The 14,668-nt window shown below is 45.7% G+C and overlaps 1 protein-coding gene across 2 annotated transcripts in view; it reads right to left on the reverse strand.

The window, feature by feature from the left end:
• Positions 1 to 6,265: 6,265 nt before the first annotated feature.
• Positions 6,266 to 14,668, reverse strand: part of SLIT3 (slit guidance ligand 3) — a 517,496-nt gene continuing 509,093 nt past the window's right edge. For both annotated transcript variants that reach the window (XM_068158541.1, XM_068158532.1), the window contains 3 exons: positions 13,304 to 13,589; positions 10,934 to 11,142; positions 6,266 to 9,821 (listed from right to left, as the gene is read on the reverse strand). In XM_068158541.1, coding sequence (XP_068014642.1) covers positions 9,583 to 9,821; positions 10,934 to 11,142; positions 13,304 to 13,589 — 734 coding nt within the window. In that variant the 3' untranslated portion in view covers positions 6,266 to 9,582. The remainder of the gene's footprint in view (positions 9,822 to 10,933; positions 11,143 to 13,303; positions 13,590 to 14,668) is intronic.

Below are 14,668 nucleotides of genomic sequence, written 5' to 3' on the forward strand. Positions count from 1 at the left end.
GTGCCGCGGCCGCGCCACACAATGGGGCCGAGGCAGCGAAGCGACTCTTGCGCGCCCGCTGCGCCGCTGCCGCAGCGCTGCCCCCCCGCCCTGTCACAGGGCGGCGCGAGGCGCGCCGGGAGCAGCAGTCCGGCCAGGCGCACACCGCCGCACTCTGCCTACAGCTCCCGGCGGCCTCGCGCGGCTCACCCCACGGCCCCGCCGCCAATCGGGAGGCGCCACCGCCTGGCGCGGGCGGGCGGGACCGAGGCGGTTCGCGCTGACTGTGAGCTGTGAGGGGGCGCTGAGGGGACTCGGCGAAGGCTCTCTGTCAGCGCGGCCGGCCCGCTCGTCTTGGTATAGAATTGTTTGGATTGCAAGAGACCTCCAAGATCATCAAGTGCAACCTTCAACGTAAGACTATAGCCATTAAACTATATCTTGGAGTGCCGTGTCCACGCATTTCTTGGAACACCTTCAGGGACAGTGACTCCACCACTTCCCTGGGCAGCCTGTTCCAGTGACTGCTCTTTCGGGAAGAAAAGTTTTCCTGATCTCCAGCCTAAACCTCCCCTGGCATAATTTCAGGGCATTTCCTCTGTGTGGAATTCCCATCCCTGTGGATGGATCCTGTCCCTCCAGGACACTCCGCTTGGTGCCCTCTACAAGCTTGCTGTGGGTGCACGCCATCCCACTCCCCCTGTCACTGGGGAAGATATTAATATTGGTCCTGGTAGGAACCCTTGAGGGAGAGTACTCCTAACTGGTTTCCATTTCGGCATTGAGTTGGAACTCATTGCCTCCAACACTTCTTTTAGTCTCCCCCCAGTCCCCCCCCCCATAAAGATCTGGCTAAGCTGTCAGGTGTGTGACAGAAAAATGGGAGCCCCCCCGCATTCCATCTGGGAGGCACTCAAACAGAGGCAGTGGCCTGTGGTCACTCAACACCACTGATAATGGCACTACCAGCCATGACTGTGGTGAATCCATCCTCTGGCCCATGGGACCCTCCGATGAGCCAGCTTTTGAAGTCATTCATCTGCTCCCAAACCTTCTTACCTCCGCCAGAAGTAAGAACTGATCCCAAGCCTGGCAGCCCAGAGATGCCCTTGGACAGCCACCTTCAGAGCACCTCTGCTTCTTCAAAGCTTTGCTGAACACAGCACTTTCGTGCATGATAAGGGAGCCCAGATGCCTCATTCTGTGGTTCTTCATCTGCTTTGAGGATTGCAATTTTGTTGAGTGTGATTCTAAGATTTTTATTCAGAATCTTGCATTTTAAAAGCTGTAATTCCTAGGTGGATGCCATGTCCCATTTACCACGTTTCATTTCTGATGTGTCTGTACGTGGAAAACTTGCTCTGAACTCTTTTTCACATTTCTTTTCCTGCTTTTAAAGGAAGTTAAGAGTACAGAACTTCTGTCTTCCTGTAAGCTGCATGTAAATGTGGAAATTCCCATGTGTTATTCTTAAAGAGGGGAAATTTTGGTGTGGCTTTGTGGTTTTTTGCTCCAATGTAGTTCACTACTGAAATTTTAAAGACAAGTATTTACATACATATGGGGAATACAAGAATTTAGCTGCTACCTGAAAGTTAACTTGTGCCTGTTCATAAATCTACGCTGTGATTGTAAGATAGAGTCTTTTAATTTCCTGCCTGTCACTAGACTATGTGGTGTGGAATGTTTTGTGTAAAATGAGCTATCTGGTGTCACACAGACGTCTCTGGTGGGGCTGGGGAAAACAGATCTGCACTGAGGTTTTTCAGTGCCTGCACTCTGACTACGTATCCTACACACTTTCTAACTCTAGAGGCTATGAAATACCATCCCTGTGAAGTGCCAGTAATAAACATATACATGAAACCCAGAAAACAAAACCCCCTAGTCAATAGCCTGACAGCTGTCCAATTCCTGCTGTCTTGGAACAGGCAGAAAACTTCCTGAGCCAGCCTTTCACTAAGGAAATTAAAGCTCTTCTTTCCCAGCCATGCAGATTTGGTGATTGCTTTCCAAGCCTCTGACTTTGCTCAGGGATAAAACCACGTGCATGGGCCTCTTAGGAGCAAATGCTGAATTTGAGTACACTGGGTGCCTACTTTAAGCTAGCAAACCTTCTTAATTCATTTTCTTGTGTAAAAAATGGGGATAAATATAGGGCTCTGTGATAATTCATGGTCTGAGTGCTGTTCAGTTGAAAACAGTATCAGCAAATCTGAAAGTTCAGTTCAAGCACTGCTTCACAAGAAGGTGAAATGCTGAATATTTTGGCTAAGACAGAATATCTGAAAACAAAAAAAAAAGCCCAACAACCAAGCCAAACTCAACTCCTATGTATCTGGAATCCATCTCAAAGCAGAGATTTAGCTCAAAGTGAGTTTAACATTGGCCTGTGAGAAGCTCAGAGCACTCCTTAAGTTGTGGATCAAACTGATTCATAGGTTACAAGCGCTGGTAGCTTGGAGTTACTTGTGCTTCAGCAAGCACGCTGCTTTGCAAATCAGAAACAAATCTGAAGGTGAATGCCTGATTTGCTCTATAAATGTATATATGTTTATATAACCAGCTCCACCTGATAGTTGTTAACAAGGTACTGTACAGTGTCCAAGTGTGATGGAACCAGAAGAGGGTTCTTTGGGAATGATACACCAGACAGCAAGGATTTTTGTTTTTAAATTAGTATGACTTAAGATGTTTTGGGGTGAGCTAAACAATGTTTCATTGTTATATTAGAATCTCATTTATTTTTTGGTATAAGCAACTTGATCTCTCTGGATCTTAGTGCCTTAAAGCATACTTTGGTATTTCCCTCTACACAGTAAAAAGAAGAAATAAACCCATCACCACTACCCCAACAATTCAGAGAGTGCTTTACCTTAAAGGAACCAGGGCAATTTAAGAGATGAAAAATATACTGGTGTGTAATTAAGGAAGTTAAAGCTTCTCTGTAGTTACTGCCTGCTGTGCATACTCTTATCACATGCTAGGTGAAAGCATGATAGCATCTGTTATGTTGCAAAGTCCAAAAGTAAATTACGTTGTGGTACTGTATTCCTGTAACCTTGCTTTGCATGCAAAATGTCTGTGGCAGGGCTGAATCATCTGCTTGTCATTAACAACCTTCCTCAGTGGAACACCCTGGCTTCAGTTGCTTGTCACTTCTTTACAAAATTTCAGTCTCCTCAAGTGAAAGTTTCATGTTTATTGTCTGCCTTGTGCTATTTCATCTGCCATATTTTTAAGTTTCAGATGAAACATCTTCCAAGGGTGAGGCTAGGGATGACTAGCCTTGTTCTTGGCCAAAGCCTCTTGCCATTTTGCCATGGAAGTGAAATCTGTACCTAAGTTCTGGCATTGTCTCTTTGCAGGAATTCATCACATGCTGTAGCACAGCATCTGGGTCTCAGCGCCGGAGACAAGGTGGTGTGGCAGGATAAAGGTGCCAGCACAAGAGCAGTGTACAGCTAGCAGCCTGGAGTGGTGCAAGGTCCAGGTTCACTGTCCTCTGCAGGTGAGGCACAGCAGAAGAGCTGTCTCATTAAGTGCTGCTGGTGGAAAACTAGCTGGAAAAATGGCCCACTGGGAATGTACTGATCTGATTTCCTGTGAGCTTTGAACTGTCCCCTGAGTACAAAAGCCATTGGTCGTGTGGGGCTTGTTTAACCTCCCTTCCACCTCTCTCTGAGGTAGGATGTGAACTCTTCCTCCCCAGGTGAGACACAACAGTTGTAAAATTATTTTTACACAAAAGAAATGACCCTTGTGCCACAGGGACAAGAACCACAGACAGTAGGAGAAGGCAGTGCCTTCCCCAGACTACTTTACTTTGAAAGCACAGAGGCCCTGGGAAAGGAGAAGGTCAAGAGATTATGTAAGAACAAGAATTAAAGCTATGCAAGTCTCAGCAACCTCTACTCCTTCTGCTTGTGAGACTACAAGATGCCCCTGTGTGTCATAGAATAAGTTTATGCTTCCTCATCCTAATAAATAGTGTTCATAGCATGTGCTCCGTTATGTGCCTGAGGAGGTCCTTGCTGCCTGTAGGGTTCTGAGGTGCTTGGAGGAACAGCTGTGCTTTCTTATGTAGACAGGAGGTGTCACAGGCTGCAGGGGTGTATACTTACCAGCTCAGCATAGAGTCCTGATGTGTAATAAACTGTACAGGCCTGCAGGGCTTGCACCTCAGTGAGTGTGAGCAGAGAAACAGCACAATCAGTTGTTATTCCATGAGGTGCTAGCTCCAAAGTAGCAGTGGTATCATCTACAGCAGCCTCCTGGCACTGCTGTCATTATGCTCTCCTGAGGCCACTACACACACAGGTACCAGCTGCCTCCTGTGACAGCACACAGAGCCACTGTCCTGCTGTGGAGGGGTGTTGGACACTCTCAGGTCTCACATGTGCCATCCCAGGGCTTAGTGGGGTCATCCTCCTGCGTCTGGTCCCTGAAGACCCCTGAGGTAACTGCAAGGTCCTAACCACAGTGACCCCATACCAAGTTGCACCTTGTGGGGACACCAGAGGCTTCTTTCCTAGGAACTAGGAAGTTCATGTTATAGGAAAAAAAAAAAAACAAAAAGAGAAATTACTTTTTACAACTCCCCAGAAAAATCTGTGTGTCACATCTATGTCACATATGCTGCTATGAGGATTGGCTTGTCTAGTTTGGAGAGAAAGAGGCTAAAGGGAGACCTCTTTGCTCTCTATAGCTTCATAGATTCATAAATTCATAGAATGGTTTGGGCTGGAAGATCATCTTATAGATCTTAAAACCGTTAAGGATCATCTAGTTCCAACCCCCTTCCATGGGCAGGGACACCTCCCACCACCCCAGGTTGCTCAAGGCCTCATCCAAACTGGTCTTGAACACCTCCAGGGAGGAGACATCCACAACCTCCCTGGGCAACCTGTTCCAGTGTTTCACCACTCCTCATCCTGATGAGGGGATGTGGAGAGGGAGGTGCTGAACTCTTCTCCCTGGGATTCAGTAACAGATGTGTGGGAATGGTTGAGAGCTGTTCTGGACTTTGTGGAGCATTTCCTTATCCAGAGAGTGGTGAGACCAGGCTTCCTGGAGAAGTGGCTGTCAGTGTGGAATAGGCAGTTGGATAAGGCCCTTAACAACATGCTGCTTGAGCTCGGTCAGTCTGGATTGCTCGGCGGTTGGGCTAGGTGGTGGCTGTAGGTCCCCTCCAACTGAAATCCTCCATCGGCCTAGCTCAGCCGCCGAGCTGAGCTAGTTGGGCCGCGCCCTGCGGTGCCACCTGCTGGCGGATCCCGCGCAGCGCGGCATCCTGGCTGGGGCGGGTCTGGAGTTGTGCGGGTGGATTTGGGTGTGGGGGTTGAGAGGTATCATTGGGTGGCAATTCATAGAAGAGGTCACAGAGACCAGACGTGACAAGCCCCCCAAAGAACACCACAAAACCCTCAGCCAAACACCCTGAACGCAGCAGCACCACCGATCCCTTATCTAAGAAAGCAAAAAGGACGTGAGAGTGCCTCGGCACTGCTTGCCTCAGGCCAATGGCTGCAAAGCAATACCTAGAGCGCTGCAAGCAGAAGTAAACTAGAGCATTTTACTTCTGGGTGCAGCTGCTTTAGTGCTCACCGAGGAACCTGTGTGCTGCAGAGCCGAGAGCAATACAAATAACTGTTGCACAAACCAATTACTTCATCCAGAACCTAGAAATTTTTGAAGAGTTCCTACTAGCTTTAATAGTGGTCTCAGCTGGGTTTGCTTTAGGTGAAAAGCTCCCATCTGCTACAATTACATAATTAACCTTCATAGTTCAGGCTTAATGATGCTCATTAGGGGTGAGTGTTTTTGCTGGCTGAGTGCTGTGGCTAGTTTTGCATGGCATGGAAAAGGCAACTCTGCGGGCCATAGTTTGAAGCATGATTAGCAATATGAGAGTGTTACACAGGGACAGGGGTGAGGGGAGGCTGAGGACTGGGTGGGAGCTTGGTTTTACTCTGTGCTGAGGCTGGAATGTGGTGAGCAGAAGAAATCTGTTACATCTGGGTCACTAATAGTAATCAGCTGCAGAGGTGTGCTGGCAAATCTGGAATATACCTACATATGTGTGTCAGGACATCACAAGATCCCTGTCATCCACTCTTGGCTGTGTGGCTTCCATTTCCTCAGTCAGATCTCCTCTGACCCCACTCCCAGTATTTCTTCATTTATTCTGTTATTAGCTAAGGAGTATATTTTTGCTATAGACCTTTCTCAAAGACTTAGGAGGGGAAAAAAAGAAAGAAAAAAAAAAAGGAAAACAAGCAGCAAATAAAGAATTTAAATGAATTTTATTGAAGAATATGTCCAGGCTCAAAACCTGTGTGGCTTAATTCATCTCTGTGTGTAAGCCTCCTAAGAGATGAAGCTGTGATGCCATAACATAAACACTTACCTACTGTCCCTTTCTGACTAGCTTTGTCCAAGAGGAACATGTGCAGTTTCCCCATCATTTTCTGTAGGCTACCCCATGTGCTCCAAAAGGCCAGACACACCACCTCAAACACACAGAGAAATAATCTCACCACAAGGCGTGTTACAGTCTTCCAGAACCCAACAATTTATTTAAACTTACATCACAATGAGAATCTATTAATAAAATACATCAGTTCACACCAGTCTGCATTGCCATTTCTTAGGGATACACAGCTTTCTTCACTTTATATTAAAACTTTATAGAGGTAAAAACTACTGCATTGTACCCACAGTTCTCCAAATCTAGTGTAACACTGGGCAGGTTACAGAGGAACTTTGGGAGCTAATTACGCTTCAGTAAACCTCACATTTTTGGCACATCCGAATGCTTTTCATTTTCTTCTTAACATAAAATACTTCTATAGCAAGTCAGAGACTCATTGACACAAAGCATCACTATCCAATGGCAAGTGCTGCCTAAAAGCATATAAATATGGCATAATTTGGTTACAAAATAGACACTCTTAGTTCTTTATCTCAGCATTTAATGTTGAAGTGCCATGACCAAAAAGGGCCAGGAACAGGACCAGCTTTGCTGGGTTGTTGCTGGTCACTTTGCTGAAAGGCTTGGCTTCAGTAAATCCCAGAGTGATGTAGTAACAAGAGGTTGATGGCTTTTGCCTTGCCAGTCAAGGTCATTAGTTTTAAAGCACCCTCTCACAGGTGCAAAGCCATGAGTAAATGTCAGCATCTGCCCTGCTGCTCAAGGGATGCAGTGAACACAATTCTGGGTAGCATTCAGGAGGGGGCCTTGGCAGTGCAGTGGCTACAAATCATGCAGTAGAACACAGGGAAGGCTTGTAAGCCACTTCTCAGCCTGTATTTCTTCTGCCTTGCATCACAGCAGATGCTTCTTCAGCAAACTAAGGTGTTTGAAGTGGGCATGAAATGTTAATGGTAGTGGTGTGCCAGGCACATATTTGCACAAGGGGCTGCATTTACATGGATCTTTAAGACCCGTAGGTGTGGGTTTGGCTGGTTTTTGTTGTATACCACAAACTCCAGCTGCTATGAGCTTCTGATGGTATATTTAAAATAACAGCCCATAGTACTTGCAGCCAGGGCTAGTTTTCCCTTGGCTCTTGAGCTTCCCTGTTTCAGTCAGAGTTTGGCACATTAACTCGTGATTGGTTTCTGTTCTACTGACTGCAGGCTCCACAGAGTGACACTTTGTGAGACTGCTGTTACATAGGTTATGTCCTTTCTGTTCAAGGTGCTCTGTAGTAACAAAGAAATATACACAAACTGCTGCTCTTCAGGGGAGAGTGATGGGGCAGAATGCTACACAGGTCAGAGCTTCCTAGTTTCATGATAGCTAATGGTGACTTCAATGGAAATAAACATTGGTACTTGTCATGGCAGGGCCGCATTCTTCCCAAAGCCCCAGTCAAACAAAAGCCTTGGTTTTTTGATTCACCTGTGCTACCCATCCTTTGCTGAAGCCCCTGATCTGAAATCTTTCTGGTGAGACCAGTGAGCACTCCCGTAAGGGACCTGCAGCTGTTAGGAATCATTTCTGACTTTGCCTCTCCTAGAGAAGGAGAAGAAAGGATGGTAATACTTGCTATATTATTACAGAAAGAAAGAAAGAAATTATACTAATAATTGAACAGTTGTTGATGGGGATGTTGGAAGCTTACAGTAAGAGACTTCAAGGTATCCACATACTTGCTGACCCTGAAAGGTATCCCTGCTAAAAGCCCTCCAAAATTCAAACTCACTGTTGTCTCACATTCACAGTGAGAACTTATCCCTGCATTGATTTCCATTTCCTATTCAGCATTTGCTCTGAACACAGCTAAAGTTAATAGGAGTCCTTTGGGAGATGCAATTGCAGGACAACAGTGCAGAAGGAAAAGCTTTGGCTGTGTTGGTTGGGCTGCACCAAACAGGACAGTGCTGTGATGTCCCTCCTTGTGCAGAGAAGAGAGTGCTGCTAAGGTGGACAAGTGTTGGCTGAATACCTTCACATGGACATAGTGCAACTTCTGCTCGTTTAAAAAGCTGTAGAAAAGTGGCCAGCTGCTCAGTACCAGAGCATGGACTAAGAGGCAGCTGCAGCCCACCTTACACCCATGGCTCATGACAGCGAGAGTAAAAGCCAGACTGTTGCAGGAGTGTTCTGGCATCTGCAGTATTTTTATTCTCTTTACAACCTTTCCAAGTTAAAGTGTCAAGGTGTGACAAACTATGTAGCAGTGCATTCCTTAGACTTTGTATACAAAAAAGGGCTCAAGGCTGGGGGCAAGAAGGCACAAACTTGGGAAATAACATAGCTGAGTAGTTTACACAAAAGTACTATGTCATTTATTAGGCATTACTTAGCACTTGTTTCACATTTTGCCACCAAATTTCCCAAAGCAACATACGTTTCCCTACTTCCTTTCCCTTTGTTGCCTTTTGGATAAAGCTGCCTGTGCTCTATAGATACAGTTGCTGAAGAGTACAATGTGAACACGGATAAACACAACGTGCATGGCAAAAGATGCATTCTAGTATTACAAGAGTCAAAGAGCGTAGTCAGCCTCCAGCTGCAGCAGTGCCAGCGTGCTGCAGGGAACCAGTTCCAGAGCAGGAGCAAACCTGTGGTGGCAGCATCAGGCAGGGTGAGGGACCGAGGGGAGGCCTTCTCAGGTGTCGAGCGGGCAAGATGGTGTCGGTCACGGGGATCTGCTCTTCTGGGAGGCCCACCCACAGCCTCGGAGAGCTCTTCAGCCCGTCTCAGTTCTGCAGCATGTCCTTGGAACAGCTTTATGTTTGTTCTTTGTGCACACATATAAAGTCACCCCCACATTGCTCTGTTAGGCTATGTTTTCTTTACATATATATTTTTTTTTAACTTTTAATTTTTGCTTTTTTTTTCTTACAACTGTTAAAAAAGTTTCATGGTAAAAATAACTCACTATATGATACATATACCCAAAGTGGTGCGATACTTTATATAATAAAAGATGAAAATAGTCACTTTCCATAATAAAAATAAGTTCTATTTTTTGTTTATTTTACAATATACTTAATAATTCTTTTCTTCTTCTTCTTCACTCTGAAAGTAAATAGGTCCCATTTTGATAGCGCTTCTGAGTTGATTAAAGTGGCAAGAGACTGGAGGATGGCTTATAAGCATTTTGAGCAGCCACATTCCACATGTCTCTCCAGTTCCTCCGTGAAGGTGGAGCCATCCACACACTGGAAGAAGTATTTCCGCCTCTTGCTCCGCAGAGGGACGCAGCACTGCCCATTGCTGCAGCTGCCGCGGCATTCCAGGCGGGGCACTTTGGAGGCAGTGGCACATGAGGTGTAGCCCTGCTGCTTACGGACTACTTCTCGGATTATCTCTCCTTGGCAGAGATTCTCTGGTAAGACAATGGAGATGAGAAGGAAACAAATTTAAAAAGGGGGTCGCTTTTTTTTGCCAGATATGCCCCAAAGACCAGCAAGCTGCCCTGCCCTTGTAATGACACTGAAGGCAAACAGATGGTATGAGAAGAACCGTAATCTTTTACTGCTTTGTACCTGCCATCAAAACAGAGCTCATGTTACACAAATGTGTAATCTCCAGCACAAGGCAGGGGCTAGGCAGGCCTGCTGGCTTTGATCAGCAGTTCTGAATGTACTCTAATGGATGCTCAGTGTTGAATCCTGCAACACTCCTGCAAAATAGGAATTAGTTTTACTATGCCTGCTTCTCTGGATCAAAGGTCAGCCTGCTCTGCATGACATTAGCAAGATGGGATACCTGAAAAGGTCTGTGCTGTTCTAAAGTCACTTTACAGCAGCCAGATAGCTTTGATGAGGCTGTGTAGAGTTTGGAAAGTCTGTGGTTCATTCACAGGAAAGGCACAAACTAAATGAAACTAAAGCCATGTCTTTCCTTCTGTACAGGAACGTAACTAGGCAGAAGGGATAAAGTTACAACTCACTGAGTTTCTAGTGAGTCTTTTCGGGTCAGGGCAGAAGAATTTGGCCTCTACCCTATCAGGAAACCCTAGCATGATTTTTGGGATTCCCCAGGAAACTTAGTTGCATCAGAGGGAGCAAGCTGAGGATATTCACTGCCACTTCAGATGAGCAGTACCTCCTGCCTTCCAGTTCCTGCTCATGTCATCTGCAGAAGCCCCTGGTATGCGGAGTAAGACCTCCTTTCCCAGCACTGCCATTAACTGATCACTGCTCACTGAGGGTAAGCCTCACAACCACCTTTCATTTAAACATCCCATCTGAATTCTGAGAGCAGCAAAACTTGAGGATTCAAGAGTCTGAGAATAAAGCTCATTGCTACAGATGGTCCCCTTTCCGTTTATTGGATAGCAGCTAGATAGCTGTTATGTGGTTCCTTTCTCCCTGTATTGCCCTGCAGAGCCTGACTCAGCCTTATCTTCTCCTCTTTGCCAGTTACCCCCAAATGCAGCAGAGAGAAAAAGAAAGGTGCACAGCAGAGCTGCAGCAGCCTGGTGCCAAAGCATACCTCTGTCACAGTGTTCTCCACTATAGCTGGGGTCGCACTCACAGTAGGGTTCCCCGTGCTCAGAAATCTTGCACTGCCCATGGTTGCACTTCAGAATCCTGCAGAGATTTGAGGAGTTGTTCTTCTTGTCACAGTATATGCCTGTGTAGCCCTCCATGCACTTACAGGTGTAAGCAACATTGGCTGCCACACACTTGCCATGCAGACACCTAGAGAAAGAGAAGCATTTAGAGCTGCCCTGTGTAAGATATGAAAATTCCTTTTCCCAGGGACATTTGGTTTTGACATTTCTGCCCACTTAATTCCAGGATACTAATGCAAAACCAGCAGTTCTCTGTCAAACACTCTGCAGAAACTGTGAATTTTCAGTGAATACTGGACAGTGTTCAGAGAATATATTTAGAATTTGTGATCCTAACTGATTGCTTTGAAAAACATCAGGTGCCTCTGAGAGAAAGGACCAGTGCTTGGCGTCCACACAAGACAGCTCACATTTACAGCAGCAGCACATGGGACTAAGTGCCAACAATCAAGCTGCATGGCCAGGCTTCCTTAGCAGCATTACTCTACAAATAATATCAGGTGATGAAAACCAATGTGATACGTGGAGGTGCCTAAGGAGAAGCTATGCACAGCTATACTGACAGGCAGTTGTAGTCAAAGGGCTCCGTGGCTCATGTGGTTTGCAGTGAGCTTTGGTATTACTGAGGAATAGTACAGGGAGGGGTGTTGATCCTTAGCTTTTTATCTGACACCATCCCCAGTGTTGGGACAGGGACAGACTTGAAATGGACTGAGGACAGAGGAGAAAGCAACACTGTCCAGCCAAGGACAAACTACTCAGGGCTTGTAAGCCTTTGCAATATCAGGTCCTGGTTCTACTTAACATTACTCCCTGTCTTTCTCTTATTTATTTTGTTTCTGATACCTCAAAATTGTTCTCTGCTTGAGTCCTTGTACATTTCACTTATAAGCTTTGGACTAAAAAGTGCAAATAATAAAAGCAGTTTGAGCCAGGCCAAAAACATGCAAAATGCTACATAAAAGCAGTATTTTCTGTCCTACTAACCCAGAATATGCTTGGATAGCAACTTTTGTTACCATCAACTGCCTGATTTTTACACTTGCATTTCCTCACAGATATGAATCTGTGACTGCTGGAGCAGATACCTGCCAGCAGGGCACCAAACTCCCCTGGCCACAAAGGACTTAGCTTTGAAGAGACAACTTCAAAAGGCTGACGTGATTTAGTGAAAGGTGGAGCAGTATGCAAGCAGTAACATACACACAGCTTACTTTCCTTAGCAAGGGCGTTATGTTACAGACTGCATCACCCTTCTTGGATTATGACAGAAACAATCCCATGGCATGGAAACATCTAGAACTCTCCTATTTATCTCTGTACAAGCATGACTGCTTCATGCTGATGTTGGAAATTCAATGAAACATTTGGGTCTCCAAATGTTTCTTCACTTGGGTCTTCATGCCTTTGGTCTGTAAACTGTTAGTTGCTTCTCAACACCTTCCAGGGTTCAGCACTTTCCAGAATTAGACCCAGAAGCAAGTGTGCCAGTTACATTTCTGCCCTTAAGAAAGCGATTATCCTTCATGTCAATTTACTTGTCAAAAGGACGTGCTTGTGGAAAGTGCCTTCCACAGACTGTGCAACCAAAGCAGCCTCTAAATATCAAAGTACTTCCATCTGCTTATGAAACCCCACTGAACTATGCAGACCGCTGATCTGCCTGGCCTCTTCCCTTGAGCACTTGCTGTAAGCAAGCTATTCATCCAGTGCCCCTGATGGAGATGTGGTTATTGAGGCTTTGAACCGTGCTCCCTTTGCATGCAACTGTGTCCTAGCCGTTACAATTGTCCTTTGAAAGGGGTGTTTCAGAGCATAGTGTGTACGTCAGCTGTTTGGGAAATCTGAAACTCTTCACGCTGGAGGGTATAATGCTCTTCACGGGTTTAGTCTGAATACTGGGTCCAATGCTGCTGTGAATGTGTCTCTCAATTGTGTACTTCCTGCTCACAGGTATCTCTCCTCTGGGTAGGTGCTCACCTCCTCAGAGGTAAGCCATCCCTGTCAGCAGGAGCGTTCCAATTGTAATGTGCAGTCACAGCCAAAGGTATGACCTGCAGCATTAAACCTTAGCTCCTCCAGGACAAAAAGCCCTTTTGAGAGTGAGCAACATCAGAACAAGAAGTGGAAACTGAGAGCTGCCATGGATGCTGATTCACAACTGTCAGTAATTTTTGTGGGAACCCAGCACCTCCAAAAATAGTCGGATGTGGTTTTACAAGAAGAAATGTGAAATATACATTAGCCATAAAGCTTCTGCCCTCCCATAAGCATTTGTTTGAGCTCACTTGTGGTTAAGACATGGATCTCCAGCTTCCTGGTCACACAGGGGGCCTGTCCAACCTGGGTGACATTCACAAACCACACTTGTTTTCTCGAGGGACCGGCAAATACCATGCTTGCAGATGTTACAGGACTTGCAGCCAGGAAGGACTCCTATTGACTGCTGTGGTAAATCCTTGAAATCCTGCAGCTCGTTATTGATGCGGACATCATGAATACATCCATGAAAACCATTTGGTGTCTTATCTGCACCCTGGCGCAGTGAAGATAACCCAGTAGAGGTCGGGATCCCTTCCAATATAAATGAAAAGGGAAGGTTTACTCATAGGTACAAAGACAGCAAATAAATTATAGTTGCTAACATTTCTTTTGTCACAGCCCCTTTAAAGACTTAGTTTGCATAGGACCTTTGTAAGGTAGCACAGGCTCATTGTCCTCTTTCTCGAAATGGAAAGAAACAAAAATGAACTCACTCGCCCAAGCTTATGTAAGAAGTATAGGACAAAAAGAAAGAATAACCCACCCATTTTTTTGGCCAGTGGCCATATGTTCTTGCCCTTAGCTAATGCTCCTTCTGTCTCTAGGTTAATAGCAATTATCCTTCTGGAAGGTTTAAGAGTATCTTTATTTGCCAGCAGGTGGCTACTACCCCGGAGTACAGCAAGATAGTCATGCATGACCAGACCACAGTATTAAGGCAGGGAGCAGTACGAGTGCCCCCCACTGAAACTAGTGCTGAAGAACTCCAGATACAGGTAAAAGCACTTTAGGAAGCCAGTCTGTGTGGTGAATAACCTCCATCTTGTCCCAGTGCTTAGAGAAGCTCACACACTCAGATGGCCATCAGATTCTTTTGGATGTTATTCCTTCCCCACTATCACCCACTTGGGCCATAGAACTGCATTAGCATAGGCAAGTGCTTTTGTCTTCAACTGTGTAGGGCCTCAGAATTTGCTGTCCATAAGTAACTCCATTGCTACAGATGGCCTTAAAACAAATCCAGCATTGTTCTCTGTGTGTTAGGAGGAAAGTTGCTAGACCAGGTGATACGGTTGGAGAGATGGACAAAACTGTGGGCATGTGGAGGCTGGGGTCTGTCTTAAAGCTTGGTGCAGGTCAGATACAGTTGCTCTGGGTAATGTAACCCATCCCTTTAACTGACCAGTCTGCAGAGGAAGGGCAGCTGGTATCCATAGGAATGCTACACATAGAGAGGTAACACATGCAGAACAGTGAGGGTTTAGAAAGATGCAAGATTACTTTTAATGGGTAATAAAAAAGTCTCCACTGAACCCACTGGCTTATGCTATCAAATCATCCTCCATTTAGGGTCTCAGATTTGTCCTGTGAATGCATTTTTTTTGCCTTTT

The sequence above is a fragment of the Melanerpes formicivorus genome, unplaced genomic scaffold (assembly GCF_026170545.1).
Source record: "Melanerpes formicivorus ecotype bairdi unplaced genomic scaffold, bMelFor1.0.p_v2 SCAF_2, whole genome shotgun sequence".
Taxonomy (NCBI): domain Eukaryota; kingdom Metazoa; phylum Chordata; class Aves; order Piciformes; family Picidae; genus Melanerpes; species Melanerpes formicivorus.